General features: G+C 45.7%; 1 protein-coding gene across 1 annotated transcript in view; it reads left to right on the top strand.

Moving 5' to 3' along the window:
• camk2b2 (calcium/calmodulin-dependent protein kinase (CaM kinase) II beta 2) overlaps nt 1-9,548 on the top strand; it is a 61,407-nt gene extending 51,859 nt beyond the window's left edge. Inside the window, exons 16-24 of the mRNA XM_080847671.1 lie at nt 186-230; nt 1,855-1,903; nt 3,579-3,659; nt 4,818-4,925; nt 5,526-5,654; nt 7,362-7,437; nt 7,972-8,066; nt 8,519-8,753; nt 8,871-9,548. Of these exons, the coding sequence (XP_080703797.1) occupies nt 186-230; nt 1,855-1,903; nt 3,579-3,659; nt 4,818-4,925; nt 5,526-5,654; nt 7,362-7,437; nt 7,972-8,066; nt 8,519-8,751 (816 nt within the window). The 3' untranslated portion in view covers nt 8,752-8,753; nt 8,871-9,548. The remainder of the gene's footprint in view (nt 1-185; nt 231-1,854; nt 1,904-3,578; nt 3,660-4,817; nt 4,926-5,525; nt 5,655-7,361; nt 7,438-7,971; nt 8,067-8,518; nt 8,754-8,870) is intronic.
• The last annotated feature ends 2,079 nt before the right edge of the window (nt 9,549-11,627 follow it).

The following is an 11,627-nucleotide window of genomic DNA, read 5'->3' as shown; positions in this document are numbered from 1 at the left end:
TTCTGCTCTCCCTCTCTCTTTGCTCTCCCTCTCCCTCTTGCTCTTCTTTTCTCTCTTCTCTCCACCCTCTCGCTCCCCTTCTCCCTCTCCTCTTTCTGTCTCCTCCCTCTCTCTCTCTCTTTCTCTCTCTCTCTCTCTCTCTCTCTCTCTCTCTCTCTCTCTCTCTCTCTCCTTTCTCTCTCTAGGAGCCTCAGACCACTGTTATCCATAACCCAGCTGATGGGACCAAGGTACACCCTTCCCCTCCCTGCCCCCCTCCACCAAACACTTCATCTGCCATTTTGGTCTGATGTTTCTCCTCTCCTCTCCTCTCCTCTTTCATCCTCTAGTCTTGCCTTCCTCCTTTTACTCATCCTCTATCGCTTCTGTTCTTCCGCCATGTTGGTACTTTGAGTAGGAAAAACTGTTATCAGCAGAGAGAGAAATCGAGAGACTGGGCGAATAAGTGTGCATGAGTGGTAGGGCTATACAGTTGCTACATATAAACATTCTGGTATACTGGAACAGGTCTCCTGTAGATGAAAGTGGAGGTATTAGGCCCTTTAGCTGAAGCCTGGAGTCTTCTAAATACATATGAATAATCTGTTAAAGCTTTTCAGTGGCTTTTGCAGAATCTGAACAGCTTATGCATATAGCTTGTGCTTATGAGATCATCTTTAGTATAATAAGAGAGGAAAGTCTGAGTCAGCTTAAATACATCTAAAAGTGTATTTATTTTTGCAGCCTATTTTCCAGCAGAGGTTAATTCTGCAGCAAGGGAGTGTGTATTTGTGTGAATACATGTATCGGTGTGTGAATATGTGCATGTGTGTGTGTGTGTGTGTGTCTGTGTGCATATGTGTGTGCATTAATGAGTTTGTGTGTTTTTATGTGTAGTTCAGCCAGCGGCCAGTTGATGCTGTATTTTATTGAAGTACAGTCCTGTCTTTCCTATCCCTCGTCATCTTAACTCCTTAGAGCCTTAGACCCCTGAGTCGAGGCTGGATCCGTTTCAGAGTCAGATCTCACCTTTGAGTGCTCATGATGTTCTGTCATTCCATGGTTCAGACCTGTGCTTATTGTACTGTGTGTGTGTATGGGAATGAGTTTGTGCATGCGTGTTTGTGTGTGTGTGTGTGTGTGTGTGTTTGTGTGTGTGTGTGTGTGTGTGTGGTGTGATGACACACTTTAATCCGTTTGTCTGCCTGCTTGTCTGTTCTGAGTTACTGCTCTCTTCCTGTCTGAGAAAAGGCTAGTGCAGCAAGACCACAAAATGAGGAATATGTGGGGGGAAAGCTGAGCATCTGTACTCTGCAAATGTCAGAGATTAATGTAACCTATTAGTGCCTGTGTCAGGGGAGGGAAAGGAAGACGAGATCATTATAGATTTTGGCTCAATACTGCCCCCTGAGGGACTGTAAGAGAACTGCAGGAGGAACCTGAAACTATCATATTTAGTTTGTAGTTTTCATGTAGTTTGGTCAGATCTTTTTCTTACATGATTGACCTATGCAAAATGTAAGTGATAAATTCTATGCCATGTATGCTGTTAATGTCAATATCCATGTTCTTCTCCCTTCTGTGTAAACTGAACCATACATGTGAAGTTCTGTTTATTTGTGTAGGCATGCACAGTTGTGAGTGTGCGTGTGGGTATGTATGTGAGTGTGCGTACATGTGTGCGTGTTGCTGTGTATGTGCATTCGTATGACTGTGAGTTTGTGAGTTTATGAGTGTGTGTGTGAGTGTGTGCATGCATGTGTGTGTGTGTGTGTGTGTGTGTGTGTGTGTGTGTGTTTGTGCATGCATGTATATGTGTGTGTGTTTATGTGCTTGAAAAGCTCAGTGTTAAATACTTGTGTCTTTTTTCTACAGGAGTCCACTGACAGCAGTAACACCACGATTGAAGATGAGGACGTGAAAGGTGGGTCTGACTGTCGGTCCATCCTCCCCAGAGACCAAATTACGTATCATAGAACCGGGCCAGTAGTCCTGAGACCATGCGTGGACCTCAAACGTGAGTTGTAGAACAGGTCCAGTAGGCCCCAGCAACCATCTGAGGACCTCTAACTTTATCATAGAGCTAGTAGTCCTGAGACCATGGAGGTGTCTCAAACATCTGTCATCGAACAGGGCTTACAGGGAGCGTAGTCCAGAGACCACATGAGCACCTCTAATGTGTCATAGAACAGGACCAGTAGGCCCCGACAATCATGTCGGCACCTTTGGGGCCATGATTCATGGCCACACACACTAGAACACACCCAGTAGGCAGCAACCTCTCACACAAATCTGGCCCCAATCTAGTTCAGATCTTTGCCCAAGTCAGAGACTTTGTGAGGATCCTTTGTTTGCCTCGGAGGCCGGTGAATGTGAAACTTTAAGTGAAGTACATGACAGCCATGTGATGCCCAGGGGTGTTTGATCTGGGGGGAAGCATTTGAACCAATCTTAAATAACACCTCCTGTCCTCTATTTATAGCCACACTAATAGCTTGTGATTGCAGAAGTCTGATAATCCCTCTGCTTAATCTAGATTCAGCTGAAACATCCATGATTGAGTAACACTAAGGTTAAACAAACATGTAAGTGTCTGTACAGTACATGAATTACCTGCTAGAGTAAGGTGCTAACAACACTAGAATCACCGGTTCCATACCAAGGGAGCAAGCATATTCATGAAAAAGTATATCCTCGAATGAAACGTGTGTTCAATGATAAATGCAAATCTACCAGTCAATGTTGTTGGCAGTGTGTGTGTGCGCGTGTGTGCGTGCGCGTGCGTGTGTGTGATGGTGGCTACCTCAAAGTGAAGCAGGGAGACGAGGGCGCCTGGCTGAGATTCACAGCGATCAGCTTTGGCAGGAGACGAGGAGGAGGAGGAAGGCAAGGGCACCTTAGGTTTATTTATAGACGTGTGAGGAAACCGAGTGAGAACACCATAGAAAAGAAGAGAGAGCGAGAGAAAGAGAGAAAGTGAGAGAGTTAGAGAAAGAGAGAGCAAAAGAAAAAAAGTTAAATTAATAGCTGCCTGAGATAGAGTGATATTCAATGGGATGATTATTCTCTTTTTTTCTAATCAGATGTGTTTCTTGGTAAATGAGTTTGGTGGGTGTTGTGGGTGTGATTTCGCGTCCATTGTGAGATCTGTCCTTGAATGTGCGAGTTTGCTAGTGTTTAGTTTCATAATGAGGTCCCTTTCTGTCATGTGTTAATGAGTGTTTTGCTGAGGAGATCCTATCTCATTCACTGTCTTTGGAGCCTGAAGTGACATCACTGGGATGCCTTTTTCCTGGTCCTTGGGAGTGGGCATAGTTACGCAGTGGGCAGCTCAACCCAGCCCAGCCTGGCCCAACTGATGATGGTGTGGATTTGGTTGATGGTGTGAGAGCACCTACATCTTCTCTTGAGCTCATAAGTCACCTCCCCCTGTGTCCAACTGTCTTCTCCTACCTTTCACTGTTATCCCGTGACTCCAGTCTCTTTCTCTCTTCCTCTGATGTTTCTCCAGCTATCCTCTTCCTTTTTTTCAATGTTGTTTTCTCTCTGTCTGTCTGTGTGTGTGTGTGTGTGTGTGTGTGTCCGGTGGGCTCTACCAGCAAGGGCTGTAGAGAGCAGCTCAGTAAAGTCCTCCTCAGACTCCAGCCTGTCTGCTGCGGCTGCCGCCCCTGTCATCTTCTGTGAGTGGTTTACCTGTAACTGCGATGCACGCTCTTGGTCCTGCCTGATAAACGCCCCGCTCAACCCACCCCCACCCCCACATCTTAGTGGACATCCCAGAGGGCAGCTTACTCGGGGAAAGATCCAGCACTGATGAGGACCTGATCTGCTGCAGTCGTAGCATTCTTTAATGGATCTGGTCCTAATGTGCTGAGGTTCTGGCAGATTGTTGAACAGATCTGGCATTGGTCTGACATGAGATGTTCCAGTGTCGGCTGTCATTTGGGATCTCTGCCCCCTTGTAATGAGCCTCGGAGGCTCCCTAGATTAAGGCAAGCTTGACCTCATGCACCCCACTCTCACCTAAAACTCTAGCACGACGGGTCTCTGATCACCTCACTGGACTACAAGAGCACAAGATCAGAGGAACAAGAAGCCTTCTTCTCCAGCTTTCAGAAACATGATCTGCGCTTGATTGGTCCTGCCTGGTGAAGTACAGCTAAGGCACTAACACCTGAAGAAGTGCAAGCTGACCCCACTGGGCACGCCAGGAAGGACCAATCGCTCAAGATGCTTGTAGAGTTACAGTGAATGATGTTTGATGCCAAGTTGGCTGAGCACGCTATAGCTTTCCTGGATAGCCTCCCGCATGAGTTTCTTCTTACACTGGAATGTTTATCTCCAAATAGCTAAAACACTGGATGGATATGACTGTACATTATAATCTAAATAATGCACCTGTTTAGAGATGTTCTGGTAGAGATAGATCCAGCTTTCTACTTTGATAGGCATGGTCTTTGAAATGCACATAGTAGTACTTGAACTGACTTGAAGTGTAGGCCTACTTTCTGTGACTTCAGCACAATGTTCTAGTGTCCCCTAAATGCCTGAATGCACTCTGACTCTCTGGGCGTAACATTTCCTACTGGTTATAATGTGCTGCCACCTGTTGGTCGAAGATGCACTCAGTGAAACACTAAAACTGCATGTCCAGCTCCAGGTCTGACAAACCCCCCCCCCCCCCCCCCACTGCATAAAGCTGCCTGGGTTTGTGCACACCCCCTCGTACTCGAAAAGCTCTAAATTGTGAATTTCTCCCTCCGTGGCCTTCCATTGCCCCTGTGATTTTGGGGTGGCCTCCCTGGTACCCCTCTTCCCCCCTGTCATCTGGTCTCCAGCCTCCAAACTGTCAGACGTCTTGGGCTCCATGCGCAGGAGCTCAGGTCCCACTGTGGGGGGCGACAAAGAGGGAGGGGCGCAGTCGGCTCACACCCCGTCCATGCAGAGTGAGTAGCAGAATCTGAACGCTTACAGCCAGAACCACTGAACCCCACCCCAGCACTGTGTGCACTCTCATTCACTCACTCACTCTCAGTCTATCACTCTAAGTCTGTCACTCTCCCTGTCCCACTCTCATCTCTCTATCCTTTAGCTCTCTCTCTACGTTCCTTCTCTCCCTGTCTCACTCTCAAATGTCCCTGTATCACTCTAATCTCTCCCTATCTCACTTTCATCTGTCTATCACCTTAGCTCTCTCTCTCTCTGCAATCTGTGTCCTTGTTACTGCTGGTCCTGTCTCCTTCTCTCTGTCTCAGTGACTGTGGGACTCACTTAATGTCACTGCCTAATATCCTCTTTGCTTCAACTCCCAGTTTCTTTCCTCCAAGTCTGTATCTTCCTTATTCATTCTCACCTTCTGACCCTCTCCACCTGTTTAGTCAGATGCGTCTTCTCTGTTGTTGCTTGATTATCACTCTGTGATGTCACATGCCCCTCACCATCCGCTCCCATTCTTCACCGTGTTCTTCCTGGCTCTGCCCGGAATCGGAATCTGTTTGGGACACACCAACCTCAACACCCCCCCTCCCCGTCCATCCCCACCCCAGCCCGTCTCACAGACCTGGTGAGCAATGTGTGCCGTGCCCCGGCCCCCCAAGTTGCCATGGAGACCTCTCGGCCCACAGCCCCCCCTCCTCCCTCCCAGCCCCCCTCTGGTTCCTCATTGAACGTACAGTGTGAGTACAGAAAGACAGACGCCTGTGTGGGCACGCATGCTTGTGTGTGACGGGAGTGTGTCTGTGTGTATGGGAGTGTGTCTGTGTGTATGTGAGAGGAAATGCATATTTACTGTGAAGTACTGTGTGTGTGTGTGTGTGTGTGTGTGTGTGTGTGTGTGAGTGAGAGAAGCAGAGAGAGAATGTGTGTGTGTGTGTGTGTGTGTGTTTCTTTTTGCATTAAGATGATGATGATGATGATGATGGTATGTGTGTTTGTGTGTGAGTGTGTGTGTGCATGCGCTATACAGGATAAATTCCTATCCAGACTGCTGTTGCACTGAGCTTCAAACGAGGGATTTAGGGTGTGAGTCACCCAGAGCATGACCCGCTTGTCATTATCAGCCTTGACCGTTTGTGTGTGTGTGTGTGTGTGTGTTTTCTGTTTCTTTAAAGAAAGCTAGGCGACCCGTCTGATGGACAGAGAGGGGGCTCTTGTGGGCGAGGTGTGCAGTAGAGACCTGCTGTGTATGGAGTGAACAAGGGGTAGAGGAGGAGGAGAGGACATGTCAGGCCTCATGCTGCTAAGCCCTCTCACTACAGGAGAGGAAGGAATGAGCGAGGGAGAGAAAAAGGAGGAGAGAGAGGGAGGGAGGGAGGAAGTAAATCTTTCCCAAAGCGCCAAGGGACAGGAATAGCATGTTGAGCTCAGCAAGCCCTGTGGGAGAGCGAGAAAGAGGGAGGAAGAGAGAGGAAGGGCAAGTGAAAACAGATACATGTCAGGATGAGAGCCACTGAGGGGAAATTTCATGGATTGAACAAGCTTCCTATGATTGCCGGACGGTGTCGGTGTCTGTTGAGTTAGTGGTGTTTGCGGTCAGATCCAACCACCTGCGTGTGTGAGCAAGATTGGAAACCCCAGGCTGTCGCTCATGAGCCTGTGTAACAGTGTGTGTGTGTGTGTGAGTAGGATGCTTTGAGAAGTCCAAGGGATCTAGAAATGAAGGGAGAGACAGAGAAGCATGAATAAGGAGGAGAAAGGTAAGTACGTCAGCAATCCCCTCAACCCGTGTGTGTATGTGCATTAGCGTGTCTGAGAGACATAAATAATGCGGCCCTTTCTTGCCAACGCGATTGGACTGGACCCTGGTGTGTGTGTGCAGGGTTCCCAGAGTCATGAAAATCCTGGGAAATACCATTTTCCTGACCTACAAAATTCAGTAGATTCATTAAAAGTTTTTGAAAATGAATGGAAAAGCTTTGAAATGTTGTCAATGGAAATGGGTGGGAACCCTGAAGGTGGAGTCTTTCAGAGTTGTGGTCACCAGGTCTGCAGTATGATCCAATGAAATCTACATCATGTACATACATGTATGCATTCTAGGCCCATAGTGCTCTCTGGTTTCGTTTTAGGAAAGAACATCAACTTGTTTGTCTGCCTTTCCCAAACTCACACCCCCTTTGGATGGTTGAGTATCAGGATTAGAATGGTGTGGTTTGTGGGTTCTTCTCAGCGACTGCCTGATTTTGCATCTTTGTCTGCCTGCCTGCCTGTCAGAAAGACGTAGGTTTTTAGTCCCGATAAGCCCCAGACACGGGCTCCTGGGCGGATGAGAGATGTTTTGCTCCAGGCTTGCGCTCAGACACGGGCTCCTGGGCGGATGGGAGATAAACTAGAGCTTGGTGTGGCTTTGTCTGGTTGTAAATTGCGCATTGTTTCCCCTTCAGCCCGTAAGCAGGAGATCATCAAGATCACAGAGCAGCTGATCGAGGCTGTCAACAATGGAGACTTCGAGGCGTACGCGTGAGTCGCACAGAATGATGGGGACGAGACGCCTGCCTCATCATCACTCTGTTATACATATAATATTCAAACAACATACAACAGCATAAACCCGTGACAATATAAATACATATTTTTAGTTATATAATGAATCCACATATTTTATGTACTTAAGATGTGTATCCATTCATGTACTTACAGTATGTATCCATAACAGTATTTATTGACAGCATGCATCCCTGACATCACTACAGTATCTACTACAGTATGCATCATTTATATTTTAGTTACATTAGACACCCGTATGTGTTATTTAGTAGCATGTATATGAATACAATATGAATCATTAATTTAGGTTCAATAATCACACACTGTATTATTTACCTTCTCATATCATGCACTACAGCAAAGCATCATGGAACACTTTTAGCTATATAAGTATTTTTCATGCAGATAAGACTTTTTCGCCATGAAAGAAGATTTACTGAGGTGCATGCATTACGCTGGGTCTGCTGGTCTGTGATGTGATGTGTAAATGATCTCTTTGGTTTACAGAAAGATCTGCGATCCTGGGCTGACCTCATTCGAGCCAGAGGCCTTGGGGAACCTGGTGGAGGGAATGGACTTTCACAGATTCTACTTTGAAAACTGTGAGCAATCATGTGCGACCTAACAGAACCGTAGAACAGTAGTGCCTATCCTTCTGTGATATGCAATATGGTGTGCTTGTTGGGATTTTACAAAATCATCTGCATCTCTCTCTCTCTCTTTCTCTCTCTGCCTTACTGACCGTCTTTTTTACAACCTCTCCGTCACTCTCTCTCTGTCTCTCCTTTTCTGTTTTCCATTGGTTTTCTCTCCTTGCCTCCCTCAATTTCCCATACCTTTTGCTCTATTTCAATTTTTTTTGTTCAATCACTCTTTTTGTTTGTTCTCTCTCTCTCTCTCTCTCTCTCTGAGTATGGGTATGCTTAATAGGGAACTGTAAAATATTTCTCTCCTCCACTCTGCCACTGTCTCTATCATCCTATTTCTATCTTCCTCCTCCTCCCCCTGTCTTTCATTGATCTCACCCATCCCCTCTCTGTGTCTCTCTCTCCAGTGCTGTCTAAGAACAGTAAGCCCATCCACACCACCATCCTGAACCCCCATGTGCACCTGATTGGAGAAGATGCTGCCTGCATCGCCTACATCCGCCTTACACAGTTCGTGGATGGCCAGGGCAGGCCACGCAGCAGCCAATCAGAGGAGACCAGGGTGTGGCATCGTCGCGACTCCAAGTGGCAGAACATCCACTTCCACTGCTCTGGAGCTCCTGCTGCCCCACTACAGTGAAGGTACACACACACACACACTCTCACACACACACACACACACACACACACACCCAGCCCCTATCCCCAGGAGGGGTTTCAGCAGCTGATCTTCGTCTTTTTGTGTGCTTGTATGTGTAGGTGTGTTTGCAGAGCAGGGGCTGCAGTGGGTGCATCTGACTGGTGTGCTGGACAGGAGATGGAGAGATGGAGAGAAGGACTGACGCAGGACAGGGGAGAACGAGTGCAAGGCTGGGGAGCCTCCTCCACGGATGGGCCTCCTGCCCTCCAGCTCTGCACCAACCCTGTCCAGGAAATGCATGCACACAGTCTATCTTTATCGCCCCGCGGTGGCCTGGAGTCTCACTGCAGCGCCCTGGCCAGCAACACCTGCAGCATCACTGGCCTCTGTCCCGTTAAATGAACTCTCCCTTGAAGCGCAACACAGCTGCACTCTCCTCCCCCTTGTCTGTAAGCCAAGACACCCCCCACCCCCACCCCCTTTCCCTGGTAGGAACAAGAGCACACATATCAGTCTAAGACTCACCACACCTGTGTTCTGCGTTCCTCTCCTATAACCGCACCCTCTGCTCTCCTGTCTAATCTCACTGGGGAAGGGTTACATCCCATGACTAAGGTGCATCAAAAATATTAGAACCTTCAAATGATGTTCATGTTATTATTACATTTCTTATTGTTACTATTATTATTATAACTATTATTACTACTTGTTTCATAATCATTGGTAATGCTGTTGTATATTTAATGGTAAAATTCTTGATGCCAGTGGTAAACCTATTTTATCAGAAGAAAAACAAATGTTTTTGTTTTTGTTTGTATTTTCAAGTGCATGTTTTTTTCAGTATTATTCTTAGTGGCTGTTTTTTAATGTGCTTGAGTAATATGAAATGTACTTAGAATTTTACACACTATGTAAGCCATTAAGACTACTGAACTGCACGACTCAGGAAAGGAAGGAATGCATCATGGAAAAGGCCTTCAGACAGGTAGAAGATTGGCTGAGGGTAGAAAGATCTTTAGAGTTTCACTGTTGCCCGCCCCCCAAATCGCCATCTTTGTGTGCTTATGCAGCTGAAAAGGGCTGCTTTTGTCCAGTCTAAGTCTCTTCAAAATAGGATGTTTCACTTATGTCTGTACAGTTATGATAGTTCTGGTGTTACCATGACTACAACAGAACCTACCATTCAACATCAAATTCCTTTAGGATTCCATAGCTATAGTTAGATGGAAGTAAAATAACTCATGCTTGTGTGTTTTATTTAAACACACTGTCTGAATCCTGTTTCTGAACAGCTGCAGTTCTTTATCTTTGCTTCCAGTTAAAGCTTGATGATTCCAGGAGGTTTTTGTATGAGAGAACATCGCAGATCAATGTACATTGGATGCTTAATGCCATGCCCAAATACACTTACTGTTGGACACACTCATGAGGTGCATTTAAGTCTAATTAGTCTGAATAGTATTAGGATTTAAATTAATTATTTTTTGGGTGTTTGTATGGTACTTTTACAAGGTTTTATTGCCTAGGGGTAATTTCAAGTAATAGGGTTAGATTTGTAAGTTGATGTCTTGGAACAGACACACATAGGATGGACATTAGAGAATATCTCTGGTGTAACACTGTTATAAACAGTCTAGGTGCAGCAATAAGAGAAGGGAACACGCCATAACTGAGCCCACCGTGATGGAGTGCGGTAGAGCGAGGAGACATGCAGCCTCTTTAGAAAGTAGCAAGATTATTGGGAGGAAAGAGTGTCTTGAAGAAATCATGTACCCTGCCAGCCCTCTCTCAGGCACCTTCTCATCAATATCACCTTTTTACTTCCTGCTTGTCTTTATTCTGTAAATGCAGGGTGGGAATCTTTTCGCCCCATATTTTTTTTCATGGAATAGAAGGTAGATAGTTTATGTTTTTTATGTGTACGGTTCAATGCGGTATTTGTGGGCATTATACACTTGTTTACCTGAAGAAAGTCTTTTGTTGCCCGTCTCAATGTGAAAAAATAGAAGTTTCATATTTGTAAGAGGTGCTGAAAACAGTAGCAGCTTGCTGCAAACTATAGCGAAATAAGCAGAAGAAAAATATGAAATAAGTACAACTAATAAGAATGTATAAAAGGATCAGCTTTTAGAGAGCTATTTTTCCCACAGGATTTTTGTGAGTTGAGCTGATGGTTAAGTTAAGACACACATACGACCACACTCACACACACACACACACACACACACGCACACAACTATAGCACCCATGTTTGTTTGTTTACAGAGGTTGTGTGTGCGTGTGTGTGTCTGTTTATTAAGTCATACAGTATGTTCTTGTGTGCTCCTATGCCACAATGTAATGACAATATGGAGATAAAAGATTAATAGAATGTGTTGCTATGGAGATAAGTAATAAAATTATGTGGGAGCTTCCTGCTAGATGGCACAGTTTGTACTGTTTTATACGGAGGCAGATTTGTTCTGTGTAGAGAGAATAACTGAAGAATAGTTGACTTGGTGAAATGTTAAGCAAATTCACTGACTGGCTCGTTGTTGTGAATTTTTTAAAACCCTTTCATTTTTGTTCTGTGAAACTTGACGTTTCTTTCTGTCATGTTGAACCCTATTGCTTTAATTCTTTGGGTGGGGGGTGGAGGACCTGGCTCCCCCATAGACGGCAGAGGAATCAGCAGTGGATCCAGCTCTGGCTCAGATAAGGGCCACATTTGTTCCCGATCTGTTCAACCGCCCTCTGTCTCCTCGGAACAGCAGTTGAAACAGCATGTTGACATACTATAGTGTTGTTCTACCTTTCCTATCTGTGTTAAACCGTGCAAATAATCAAATATGACAGCTGAAAATAACTTTAAAATAATTCAATATATTGTACAACCA

The sequence above is a fragment of the Sprattus sprattus genome (assembly GCF_963457725.1).
Source record: "Sprattus sprattus genome assembly, chromosome: 11".
Lineage (NCBI taxonomy): Eukaryota > Metazoa > Chordata > Actinopteri > Clupeiformes > Clupeidae > Sprattus > Sprattus sprattus.
Note: the sequence above shows the minus strand (reverse complement) of the source record. Positions and strands in the feature narration are given on the sequence as shown.